Source organism: Bombina bombina, chromosome 12 (genome assembly GCF_027579735.1).
Source record: "Bombina bombina isolate aBomBom1 chromosome 12, aBomBom1.pri, whole genome shotgun sequence".
NCBI lineage: Eukaryota > Metazoa > Chordata > Amphibia > Anura > Bombinatoridae > Bombina > Bombina bombina.
The window spans coordinates 78,180,534-78,194,834 of NC_069510.1; the positions used below are offsets into that span (position 1 = coordinate 78,180,534).

Below are 14,301 nucleotides of genomic sequence, written 5' to 3' on the forward strand. Positions count from 1 at the left end.
GACTGTAATGTCCCCATGGAATCATATCATGGACTACAATAATCCCCACTAATGGGTTCAGATTAAAGTGAATGTAAAGTTGAATGAGTGCCCGTTTTTTAAAAATATTATTAAAAACATGGGCACTTTCATTCATTAAACTTAACATTACAGCATTTTTTTAAATACTTACCTTTATCTTTAGCAAAACCAGAATGGCGATCCCCCACCCACTTCTCGTGATGTACTTAGCACAGCATCGATGAAACTGTCTTCCTCCAATCGCTGTGTGGCCTCACAAGCTAGACACCTCGGGGTGCACGCCATGATTGGAGGAAGTGGGTTTCGTCATTGCTGTGCTAAGTACAGAGGAGCTGCGGGCACACTTTAAGTTATGATTAGGATTAAAATGAATAGGGCTTTGTATAGATTCGTTATGTGCACTCTAATAAATCTGGAGGTTAAATTAGCCGAATGCCATATAGACTGCAGCCATTTTCGGTATTTGTTTCACTAATAAATTCCGAACAATGTATATATGCATATCCGTAATAATTAATGTGTGGGGTTCGCTGACAAAGTAGCCTAAAGTCACTAAAATACATTTGTGAAACTTAAATCTTGCTAAAAAAAACTAATGCAACATTGTGTAATATCCATTCCCAGGATTAAATGCAACACTTCTGTTTTCTTGTTTTTTGCTGTCACATTCTTACCTGAATGGTATCTGTCCCTTTAATTTCCTCTATAGAAGATTAATCCTTGACCACTAGAGGGCTGATCATTTTGTGATTCCTGCTTGCTTACACCTGTCTGGCTGCTCAACTATAAATGGGCTGTCCCTACCCCCATTCAGGCGCTCTGAAAGTATGTTGTTTTATCTGTATCCAGTCTGTCTGTTTCTGGGAGTCTCTCCAAATCTGTGAGGCCTGTATGCTGCATTTCTAACTTGTAAATCTTGTAAGATGCAATTCAACCTGTGAGGTTTGTAAGCTGCAATCCAAGTACCTGTGTATCCTTCTGCCTGTTATACAAGTCAGTACTGTGCAGTGTTAATTCAAGACGGTGTCCTGTTATTCATGCCAGTACTGTGAAGTGTTAATTCAAGTCTGTGTCCTGTTATACAAGCCAGTCAATACTGTGAAGTATTAATTTAAGTCTGGGGACTCTGCTACCTGTGATATTAACAAATACTGCAGAGTACTTGAGTATCCTGTTACATTGCTATTGCACATACCTGAGTATCCTATTACATTGCTATTCCAAGGAACTGTGTATCCTGCCTGTGTATCCTGTTGCATTGCTAATCCAAGTACCTGAGTTTCCTGTTACCTTGCTATTGCACATACCTGAGTTTCCTGTTACCTTGCTATTGCACATACCTGAGTTTCCTGTTACCTTGCTATTGCACATACCTGAGTTTCCTGTTACCTTGCTATTGCACATACCTGGGTTTCCTGTTACATTGCTATTGCACATACCTGAGTTTCCTGTTACATTGCTATTGCACATACCTGGGTTTCCTGTTACATTGCTATTGCACATACCTGGGTTTCCTGTTACATTGCTATTGCACATACCTGAGTTTCCTGTTACATTGCTGTGTATCCTGCCTGTGTATCCTGTTGCATTGCTAATCCAAGTACCTGAGTTTCCTGTTACATTGCTATTGCACATACCTGAGTTTCCTGTTACATTGCTATTGCACATACCTGGGTTTCCTATTACATTGCTATTGCACATACCTGAGTTTCCTGTTACATTGCTGTGTATCCTGCCTGTGTATCCTGTTGCATTGCTAATCCAAGTACCTGAGTTTCCTGTTGCATTGCTATTGCACATACCTGAGTTTCCTGTTACATTGCTATTGCACATACCTGGGTTTCCTGTTACATTGCTATTGCACATACCTGAGTTTCCTGTTACATTGCTATTGCACATACCTGGGTTTCCTGTTACATTGCTATTGCACATACCTGGGTTTCCTGTTACATTGCTATTGCACATACCTGAGTTTCCTGTTACATTGCTATTGCACATACCTGGGTTTCCTGTTACATTGCTATTGCACATACCTGGGTTTCCTGTTACATTGCTATTGCACATACCTGAGTTTCCTGTTACATTGCTATTGCACATACCTGGGTTTCCTGTTACATTGCTATTGCACATACCTGAGTTTCCTGTTACATTGCTATTGCACATACCTGAGTATCCTGTTACATTGCTACAGCACATACCTGAGTCTTCTGTTACATTGCTATTCTACGGACCTGCGTATCCTGCCTGTATATCCTGTTGCATTGCTAATCCAAGTACCTGAGTTTCCTGTTACATTGCTATTCCAAGGATCTGTGTATCCTGCCTGTGTATCCTGTTGCATTGCTAATCCAAGTACCTGAGTTTCCTGTTACATTGCTATTCCAAGGACCTGTGTATCATGCCTGTGTATCCTGTTACATTGCTATAACCAAGTACCTGAAGAATCTTGTTTCTTTGAACTTTACCTTTGCTTGATATCAGTCTGTTCTTACTTTGTTTATCTGCAATAAAGAATCTTTGTTCTTCTGCATAATTATGCCTATGCGAAATTCTTCTAAGATGAAAGCGGCTGTTTTGATTTCTGAACCAAAAAGCACCACATCTGAGCTCCAACCTGAACACCCCCCAAACATGACACATTGTAACTAGAAAAATGTGCAATTCAAAGATATGTAACCTCCACTCCTCACATTATAATCAATAGAGTACCATCTATCTTCTAACAAGAGTCCTCTTAGCGCTCCACTGTGAAGGATATTTCACTGTATTTAAACATTAGCAAGGTACTGTAATATATGGGAACCAATATCAAACTACTTCCTGTTACACAGCAGCATTCAGAATACTGAGACAATGGCCTAGGTTCACCAAAAGCCATCAATAGACATATCCAAGGAGCACCGGAATAGGAGTTAAAATTCAACTTTTATTAATAACCCTTAGTTACAAACGGGGTAAAACATAAACACCTGGGTTAAAACAGTGAAGTTCAGAGCAGGTAAATAAACAGACTGACGCGTTTCGACTTGCGTTCACCAAAACTCATCAGTGGAACTAATGTTTTGTGAAAAAAACTTGCAGCAACTCAAAGCCCCCATCACATCTGCGAGTTGCAAGTTTTTAAAAACGGTTGAGCCGCATCTATTTTGTGGCCATTCACCTATCTTCCCATTGAGTGAAGAATACCAGTATCACAAAAAAAACACTTTAAAAATGTTAAAAAACAAATTCATTGAAGAAAATAAACTCATTCTAATAAAAAGAAGTCCCCTCTAACATATGCAAAAAAAGAAAAGGAGATAACATTGTTAGCCTTGAAATAGCGACACACAACTGTGGTGAAACGAGCTGTAATAACATTTTTATCAATTCGACATAATGGGCCTACAAGTAAGTGAAAAGCCGGACCATGACTCTAGAACATCCCGGAATGCTCACGACCAGCCCCTAGTTCGCATCTACGAGTCGTCAAGACACCTTTGCATCTATCAAGGGATGCAACATTACCATTATAAAGCAGACAAGCAAATATTTTACCATTACAAATATTTACATAAACCATTGAGTATTTACAAAGCACTGCAGTTGTCATTATTGTGTCTCTGAGTTTCTAGCAGTTCGTGTTTGATGTGACATCATGTATTGAGCACCTGATGGAAATATAGATGTTAATGGCCATTACCAGATTGTGGAGAGTATAGGTGAAACGATGCTCAATACATTTCGAACACAAACTAGTCTTTGTGAGGGCCCTTTGGCAACCTCATATGCATCTATAAATTTAGCCCCTATACTGTTATCTCACCTTCTCCAATACCCGAGTTCAACAGCACGCCCCATGAGAACCACATAGCTGAAGACAATGTCAGGGCATCCTCCTCTTCTTCCTCGCTATTAACTTTAAAACGACCAAATGGACTGAAAGAGAACACATATATAATCAGTAAGTTTCGTATCACAAAAATATATATTAAAGGGACATGTCTCTTTTAATTCTGCTACAATAAACATGTCTAATGTTATTTGTGCTTACAGTGATTATTTCATAGATGCACTCACCTGAAGCGATCCAACAGATATAACATGACAGCAACCACATGCACGGACAGCCCTACAAGAAGCCACAGTGTGCTTTGAAATGGCTGCATAAATGAATCCAGTGTGCTCCTCGGAATTTCCTAACACACAGAAAGACAGGTAAGTAAATGTGCAGCTCATATGATCTCAACAAGAAATAACAACTGCATTGTGATGGGGCAGAAATAAAAAATTAAGGAGCTAGTGATTTCTTATCATTTTACATCATTGATCTGAAACTCTATACATGTATAGATGATCTTGTAACAAATTATTCCCACAACTTCACATTTGGCATTTTCTTTACTATCAAGTCAAATATCTATACATAGGATGCTTCTGCACTCTTGCTAGTCCGGTTAGTATAAAGATCACTGACAGGCAGGCTTTAAAAAGACAAACATTCCTTTATTGCTTAAAACCAAGGCAATCAACAGCAAAATAAAATCTTTCCGCAATGAAGGTCACCGAGGAACCATGCATACGCGGATCATGCAGGTTCACCGCACTTGTTCACTGCTAGAGTGCGGAAGCATCCTATGTATTTATGTCACTTCCTGGTGTATTGGGCAGATTACGATGCTTCCTGCAACGGAGGTGTGGTCCTATCGGGAGCTAGCCAGATGTGTCTGGGCTGAAGAAACGCTACAAGGAGTCCCTGCAAGTGGGCAGTAAGCGCACCAGTTTGTGTATGTTTACTTAAGTCAAATATCTACCCAGTGGTATTGGGTACATTGCTGACAAAAAAAAAATATAATTTATGCTTACCTGATAAATTCATTTCTCCTGTAGTGTAGTCAGTCCACGGGTCATCCATTACTTATGGGATTATATCTCCTCCCTAACAGGAAGTGCAAGAGGATCACCCAAGCAGAGCTGCCATATAGCTCCTCCCCTCTACGTCATACCCAGTCATTCGACCGAAACCAAACGAGAAAGGAGAAAACTATAGAGTGCAGTGGTGACTGGAGTTTAATTTAAAATTTAGACCTGCCGTAAAAAACAGGGCGGGCCGTGGACTGACTACACTACAGGAGAAATGAATTTATCAGGTAAGCATAAATTATATTTTCTCCTGTTAAGTGTAGTCAGTCCACGGGTCATCCATTACTTATGGGATACCAATACCAAAGCTAAAAGTACACGGATGACGGGAGGGACAGGCAGGATCTTTACACGGAAGGAACCACTGCCTGTAGAACCTTTCTCCCAAAAACAGCCTCCGAAGAAGCAAAAGTGTCAAATTTGTAAAATTTTGAAAAAGTGTGAAGTGAAGACCAAGTTGCAGCCTTGCAAATCTGTTCAACAGAGGCCTCATTCTTAAAGGCCCAAGTGGAAGCCACAGCTCTAGTAGAATGAGCTGTAATCCTTTCAGGAGGCTGCTGTCCAGCAGTCTCATAGGCTAAACGTATTATGCTACGAAGCCAAAAAGAGAGAGAGGTAGCCGAAGCTTTTTGACCTCTCCTCTGTCCAGAATAAACGACAAACAGGGAAGAAGTTTGATGAAAATCTTTAGTTGCCTGCAAATAAAATTTCAGGGCACGGACGACGTCCAGATTGTGCAGAAGTCGTTCCTTCTTTGAAGAAGGGTTAGGGCACAATGATGGAACAACAATCTCTTGATTGATATTCTTGTTAGTGACTACCTGAGGTAAGAACCCAGGTTTAGTACGCAGAACTACCTTGTCTGAATGAAAAATCAGATAAGGAGAATCACAATGTAAGGCCGATAACTCAGAGACTCTTCGAGCCGAGGAAATAGCCATTAAAAACAGAACTTTCCAAGATAACAGCTTGATATCAATGGAATGAAGGGGTTCAAACGGAACACCTTGCAGAACGTTAAGAACTAAGTTTAAGCTCCACGGCGGAGCAACAGTCTTAAACACAGGCTTAATCCTAGCCAAAGCCTGACAAAAAGCCTGAACGTCTGGAACTTCTGCCAGACGTTTGTGTAAAAGGATAGACAGAGCTGAAATCTGTCCCTTTAACGAACTAGCAGATAAAGCCTTTTCTAAACCTTCTTGTAGAAAAGACAATATCCTAGGAATCCTAACCTTACTCCATGAGTAACTCTTGGATTCGCACCAATATAAGTATTTACGCCATATTTTATGTTAAATTTTCCTGGTAACAGGTTTCCTAGCCTGTATTAAGGTATCAATCACTGACTCCGAGAATCCCCGCTTTGATAGAATCAAGCGTTCAATCTCCATGCAGTCAGCCTCAGAGAAATTAGATTTGGATGTTTGAAAGGACCCTGAATCAGAAGGTCCTGTCTCAGAGGCAGAGACCATGGTGGACAGGACGACATGTCCACTAGATCTGCATACCAGGTCCTGCGTGGCCACGCAGGCGCTATTAGAATCATCGATGCTCTCTCCTGTTTGATCCTGGCAATCAATCGAGGAAGCATCGGGAAGGGTGGAAACACATAAGCCATGTTGAAGACCCAAGGTGCTGTCAGAGCATCTATCAGTACCGCTCCCGGGTCCCTGGACCTGGATCCGTAACAAGGAAGCTTGGCGTTCTGGCGAGACGCCATGAGATCCAGATCTGGTTTGCCCCAATGATGAAGCAGTTGGGCAAACACCTCCGGATGAAGTTCCCACTCCCCCGGATGAAAGGTCTGGCGACTTAGAAAATCCTCTTCCCAGTTCTCCACGCCTGGGATGTGGATCGCTGACAGGTGGCAAGAGTGAGACTCTGCCCAGCGAATTATCTTTGAGACTTCCATCATCGCTAGGGAACTCCTTGTTCCTCCTTGATGGTTGATGTAAGCCACAGTCGTGATGTTGTCCGACTGAAACCTGATGAACCTCAGAGTTGCTAACTGAGGCCAAGCCAGAAGAGCATTGAAAATTGCTCTTAATTCCAGAATGTTTATTGGAAGGAGTCTCTCCTCCTGAGTCCATGATCCCTGAGCCTTCAGGGAATTCCAGACTGCGCCCCAACCTAGAAGGCTGGCGTCTGTTGTTACAATCGTCCAATTTGGCCTGCGGAAGGGCATCCCCTTGGACAGATGTGGCCGAGAAAGCCACCATAGAAGAGAATCTCTGGTCTCTTGATCCAGATTTAGCAGAGGGGACAAATCTGAGTAATCCCCATTCCACTGACTTAGCATGCACAATTGCAGCGGTCTGAGATGCAGGCGCGCAAAAGGTACTATGTCCATTGCCGCTACCATTAAGCCGATTACCTCCATGCACTGAGCCACTGACGGGTGTTGAATGGAATGAAGGACACGGCAAGCATTTAGAAGTTTTGATAACCTGTCCTCCGTCAGGTAAATTTTCATTTCTACAGAATCTATAAGAGTCCCTAAGAAGGGAACTCTTGTGAGTGGCAATAGAGAACTCTTTTCTACGTTCACCTTCCACCCATGCGACCTTAGAAATGCCAGAACTAACTCTGTATGAGACTTGGCAGTTTGGAAACTTGACGCTTGTATCAGAATGTCGTCTAGGTACGGAGCTACCGCTATGCCTCGCGGTCTTAGTACCGCCAGAAGAGAGCCCAGAACCTTTGTAAAGATTCTTGGAGCCGTAGCTAACCCGAAGGGAAGAGCTACAAACTGGTAATGCCTGTTTAGGAAGGCAAATCTTAGATACCGGTAATGATCCTTGTGAATCGGTATGTGAAGGTAGGCATCCTTTAAATCCACTGTGGTCATGTACTGACCCTCTTGGATCATGGGTAAGATGGTTCGAATAGTTTCCATTTTGAACGATGGAACTCTTAGGAATTTGTTTAGGATCTTTAAGTCCAAGATTGGTCTGAAGGTTCCCTCTTTTTTGGGAACCACAAACAGATTTGAATAGAATCCTTGTCCGTGTTCCGACCGCGGAACTGGGTGGATCACTCCCATTAGTAAGAGGTCTTGTACACAGCGTAGAAACGCCTCTTTCTTTATCTGGTTTGCTGATAACCTTGAAAGATGAAATCTCCCTTGTGGAGGAGAAGCTTTGAAGTCCAGAAGATATCCCTGAGATATGATCTCCAACGCCCAGGGATCCTGGACATCTCTTGCCCAAGCCTGGGCGAAGAGAGAAAGTCTGCCCCCCACTAGATCCGTTTCCAGATCGGGGGCCCTCACTTCATGCTGTCTTAGGGGCAGCAGCAGGTTTTCTGGCCTGCTTGCCCTTGTTCCAGGACTGGTTAGGTTTCCAGCCCTGCCTGTAGCGAGCAACAGTTCCTTCCTGTCTTGGAGCGGAGGAAGTTGATGCTGCTCCTGCCTTGAAGTTATGAAAGGCACGAAAATTAGACTGTTTAGCCCTTGGTTTGGCCCTGTTTTGAGGCAGGGCATGGCCCTTACCTCCAGTAATGTCAGCGATAATTTCTTTCAAACCGGGCCCGAATAATGTCTGCCCTTTGAAAGGAATATTAAGCAATTTAGATTTAGAAGTCACATCAGCTGACCAGGATTTAAGCCACAGCGCTCTACGCGCTTGAATGGCGAATCCAGAGTTCTTAGCCGTAAGTTTGGTTAAGTGTACTACAGCATCAGAAATAAATGAATTAGCTAGCTTAAGGGCTTTAAGCTTGTTCATAATCTCATCCAATGGAGCTGTGCTAAGGGTCTCTTCCAGAGACTCAAACCAGAATGCCGCCGCAGCAGTGACAGGCGCAATGCATGCAAGGGGTTGTAATATAAAACCTTGTTGAACAAACATTTTCTTAAGGTAACCCTCTAACTTTTTATCCATTGGATCTGAAAAAGCACAGCTATCCTCCACCGGGATAGTGGTGCGCTTAGCGAGAGTAGAAACTGCTCCCTCCACCTTAGGGACCGTCTGCCATAAGTCCCGTGTGGTGGCGTCTATTGGAAACATTTTTCTAAATATAGGAGGGGGTGAAAAAGGCACACCGGGTCTATCCCACTCCTTGTTAACAATTTCTGTAAGCCTTTTAGGTATAGGAAAAACGTCAGTACACGCCGGTACCGCAAAATATTTATCCAGCCTACATACTTTCTCTGGAATTGCAACCGTGTTACAATCATTCAGAGCCGCTAAAACCTCCCCTAGTAATACACAGAGGTTCTCAAGCTTAAATTTAAAATTTGAAATGTCTGAATCCAGTTTACTTGGATCAGATCCGTCACCCACAGAATGAAGCTCTCCGTCCTCATGTTCTGCAAATTGTGACGCAGTATCAGACATGGCTCTATTATTATCAGCGCACTCTGTTCTTATTCCAGAGTGATCTCGTTTACCTCTAAATTCTGGCAATTTAGATAGTACTTCAGTCATAACATTAGCCATGTCTTGCAAAGTGATTTGTATGGGCCGCCCTGATGTACTTGGCGCCACAATATCACGCACCTCCTGAGCGGGAGGCGAAGGTACTGACACGTGAGGAGAGTTAGTCGGCATAACTTCTCCCTCGTTGTCTGGTGATAAGTTTGACTTTTATTCAAAGTAACATCTATACATTGAGTGCACAAATTTCTATTGGGCTCCACATTGGCCTTTAAACATATTGAACAAACAGCTTCATCTGTGTCAGACATGTTTAAACAGACTAGCAATAATACTAGCAAGCTTGGAAAAAAACTTTTAAATAAATTTACAAGCTATATAAAAAACGCTACTGCGCCTTTAAGAAACATAAAAATGTGACACAGTTGAATTAACGATGAACCAAATATGTTAAAACAACCAAATTTTAACAGAAAATGTATAAAGTTAGCAGAGAATTGCACCCACAAGCAAAAGGATGATTAACCCCTTAATACCCAAAACGGATAACAGTTGAAATAATAAACGTTTTTTATCACAGTCAAACACACTGTCACAGATCTGCTGTGACTGATTACCTCCCTCAAAACTAGTTTTGGAGACCCCTGGGCTCTGTAGAGACGTCCTGGATCATGGAGGAAGAAATAGGAAGACTGTGACTAAATTTTTACTGCGCAATAAAGCGCTAAAATAGGCCCCTCCCACTCATATTACAACAGTGGGGAAGCTCAGTAAACTGTTTTTATTCAGAAACAAACGACAGCCATGTGGTAAAAATCATGCCCATAAAGTTTTATCACCAAGTACCTCAGAAAAAACGATTAACATGCCAGTAAACGTTTTAAAAATGAAAATTATGAAGTGTTATTAATAAGCCTGCTGCTAGTCGCTTTCACTGCAGTGTAGGCTCAAATATTACTTTAATATAGACAGTATTTTCTTAGTGAAATTCCATTCCCCAGAAATACCTCAGAGTATACATACATATATATCAGCCTGATACCAGTCGCTACTACTGCATTTAAGGCTGCACTTACATTACATCGGTATTAGCAGTATTTTCTCAGTCAATTCCATTCCTTAGAAAATAATTTACTGCACATACCTCCTTGAAGGTGGGCCCTGCATGCTATCCCCTGTTCTGAAGTTACCTCACTCCTCAGAATGGCCGAGAACAGCAAGTGGATCTTAGTTACGACCGCTAAGATCATAGACAAAACTCAGGTAGATTCTTCTTCTAATGCTGCCTGAGAAGAAACAACACACTCCGGTGCCGTTTAAAATAACAAACTTTTGATTGAAGAAATAAAAACTAAGTTTAACACACCACAGTCCTCTCACACGTCCTATCTATTAGTTAGGTGCAAGAGAATGACTGGGTATGACGTAGAGGGGAGGAGCTATATGGCAGCTCTGCTTGGGTGATCCTCTTGCACTTCCTGTTAGGGAGGAGATATAATCCCATAAGTAATGGATGACCCGTGGACTGACTACACTTAACAGGAGAAAGAAGGAACTCTCCTATATTTCATACACCTGTAGCTGTAAAGGTATGAGGCATTCTGATTTAGTGTCATTTTTTTGCATAACTTATACTTTCTCTGTTACGGGTTTTGGCTTATTTTATTTTGTTATATGGTATGCTGATATTTAAAAATATCTATATATATCACTTGAGCGACAGGCAGGTCCTTCCACCAAACAACCATTACCCATAAGTATTAGGACCAAGACTTAGGGTAAATGTGTCCTAAAGTGCTTACCAACCACTGCAATCAGCCATAGCATGGACAATAGCATAGGCGACTGCCTGGGACCACAAATGGATGAGGCCTTCTTGAGAACTGTGAAACATGGAGCATGTTGGTGGCTGTGAGGTGAAGTTGGGCAGACGTGAGGCGCCGCACACACGGCGGCAAACATACAACCCACCTTGAATGTAAAGCACACAGGACCAACACAGCAACCCAATCTCACACGTGGCCTCTCAAGCTCTTCATGGGCCATGACACACTACAAGGCCTACTTAACGGACTGGCACCCAGTAAGTAGCACACTACAGTGTCTCTATAGTGCAGACTAAACAGGCCTCAGATTCAAGTCACTTAGGAAGCTTGTCTTATACACAGATTATAACTCTAGCAGAGACAACCCCCAGCATGAATAATATGTTTATTACAATGACCATGGCTTCACACAATCTACTGACTTCAACATCAAAAGACAAAGGCCCTGCTGCTACCTCATTGAACAAACTGCCCCCTAAACATTAAAGAAAGCCATGGTCCCCAGTGGGATCAAAGAGACTCAAGGCACACGATTACAGCACAAGCAGAAATCCACACTGCACCCATTTATCAGTTCTGAATGTTATTCTATTAATAAATATATCTGGGGACCCATAATACATGTTCTAATAAGGATTTTGGATAGAGGTCAGATGGCCAACATTTATTTACCCAGATATAATCCAACGGACACCAGGTGGAAAAATTATTGTTTTCACTGTTCTTTCTATTGATTGTAAAAAGTCCTTGTCTCCTAACACCTGCTATTTAACACTGTCATCTGTTCTCTGTTTAATTAAATTGTTTTTATTATTGTTCAAAATTAACACACTAGTTTCCAACGTTTCTACTTTTAGTTCCCATTATACTTGGTATATGCAATTTATTGACACATTTAACTCTTTAACCTATACTCTGCAGAGCATCACTCTCACATTAGACACTCACAAAGTCACACTTTATACTCCCTTCAAAGAATTCACAACACTCTCACTCCATATTGAACATTCAGTTGCAAAATGTCAAAGGCCTCAAAAGCCCACACAATCACAGGAAACACATTTTCCAAGCCAAAGCACCTAAATACTTCCACCCCAATTACCCAACGCACTTCCATAGCTCACACCCCACAAGTAAGGGACATGGAGTTAGCATATATCTACGCAAGAAACTGCCCATTTAGATACTATATGCTGACAGGGAAGGAAGATACATTGGCATATTCGGCACTCTTTATGGTAAACCAATAATACTGGTTAACATATATGCCCTGAACAACAAACAATCAGCATTTTTTTTTAATTATATATATATATAAAAACTAGCAAGCTAACCAAAAGAATATTGATACTGGGTGGTGACTTCAATTTGCTTCTAAACCCAGTAATGGATAGTTCTAATCCAACTATCTGAATATCTCAGAAAACCCATAAACTTATTTGGTCCTCACTCAAAGCTTTAAAACTTCATAAAACTTGGATACATCTCCACCCAAACACGCATAATTACACCTTTGTCTCTAATCCAGCACAATCTTATTCTAGGCTAGATTACTTAATGTTAGATCACTTAGCCCTATACTTACTCACATCAGCCTGTATTGCCCCGACAGCCTGGACTGATCATGCAGGAATTCTTTGCACCATTCAATGGCCAACACTCCCACTTCACCGTATGATATGGCGAATGGATGAATCAATTCTATCTGACCCACAACACTCCCATCAAATAGAATCTGCACTACAGGAATGTTTACAACTTAATACTGCAGCAGATTCTTCGCCACAAGTAATTTGGAAAACACACAAATGCTTTATAAGAGGATAATTAAAATGATGGCGCATAAGTGTAAATTAGAAAGTGAGACATTTCCTTAGACTAAATAATGGCCATAAACTAAACCCTAACGACAAAACCGTATTGTCATATTTTCAGGCTTCAGGACAAAATAAACAATATTCTTTCCTTAACAGCCCAGGCACAAACACTACACTTTCAGCAAAGGTTATTTAAAGATGGCAATAGAGCAGGCAAACTATTGACTAATGAAAGAAGAGAGGTATGAGGCTAACTCAAACACTCCAAAGACAGTCCTTATAATTAGTATCCTTTATTTGTAGTGTTCCAACATTATTTTGCTGTTTGCTTTGCAGGGAGAGTACACAAAAAATATATTAAATAAGCAGTGGTATAAAAGGATCTGAGAAATCAGTTCTTCAGATTACTTATAATAGGCTAGGTTACAAGTGGAGCGCTAGTTTATCATCCGCCCATAAATGGGTAAATTCGCCATTACAGGTAGCTAGTTATTGCTACCATAAGCTTGCGGTAGCAAATAGCGTTCAGAAAATAAACCAGAGGTCAGAACTCTGGTTTATTTTCAAAATAACCCCCAATTGCCCCCAAAATAAAGAATATTCTTTTTTTTATTTTTTAAAAAAAGTAGCATTTCTTAATAAAAAAAATGCAAAAAGCAGTTCTGAGGGGTTAAAGTTAGCGGGTGCGGGGTGTTAGAAATAAAAAACAGCACTGAAAAGTGCCTTTACATTGCCATCTATTGGAACTGTGTGTTCGCTGTAAATATATATGTATGTGCTTATATACATATATATTTATGTGTTAATATGTGTATATACACATATAAACACATAAATATGTATCTATATATTGATATACATATATATTTACAATCTGCCGCCCATCTGCAGCCGGACAGATAGCTCAGCATGCTAAGGCACTGTGGCTGAGCTCTGTAGCAACCCAAGGGTTGCAGGTTTGATCCCCGGCGAGATCCACTCAGCCTTTCATCCTTCCGAGGTCGATAAAAACAAAATTTATGCTTACCTGATAAATTTATTTCTCTTGTGGTGTATCCAGTCCACGGATTCATCCATTACTTGTGGGATATTCTCCTTCCCAACAGGAAGCTGCAAGAGGATCACCCACAGCAGAGCTGTCTATATAGCTCCTCCCCTAACTGCCACCTCCCAGTCATTCGACCGAAGACAAGCAAGAGAAAGGAGAAACTATAGGGTGCAGTGGTGACTGTAGTTTAAAAATTAAAAAACACCTGCCTTAAAATGACAGGGCAGGCCGTGGACTAGATACACCACAAGAGAAATAAATTTATCAGGTAAGCATAAATTTTGTTTTCTCTTGTAAGGTGTATCCAGTCC

The 14,301-nt window shown here is 41.2% G+C and overlaps 1 protein-coding gene across 2 annotated transcripts in view; it reads right to left on the reverse strand.

The window, feature by feature from the left end:
* LOC128642978 (glutamate receptor ionotropic, NMDA 1) overlaps positions 1-14,301 on the reverse strand; it is a 360,366-nt gene that overhangs the window by 120,650 nt on the left and 225,415 nt on the right. For both annotated transcript variants that reach the window (XM_053695888.1, XM_053695887.1), the window contains 2 exons: positions 4,081-4,199; positions 3,827-3,939 (listed from right to left, as the gene is read on the reverse strand). In XM_053695888.1, coding sequence (XP_053551863.1) covers positions 3,827-3,939; positions 4,081-4,199 — 232 coding nt within the window. The remainder of the gene's footprint in view (positions 1-3,826; positions 3,940-4,080; positions 4,200-14,301) is intronic.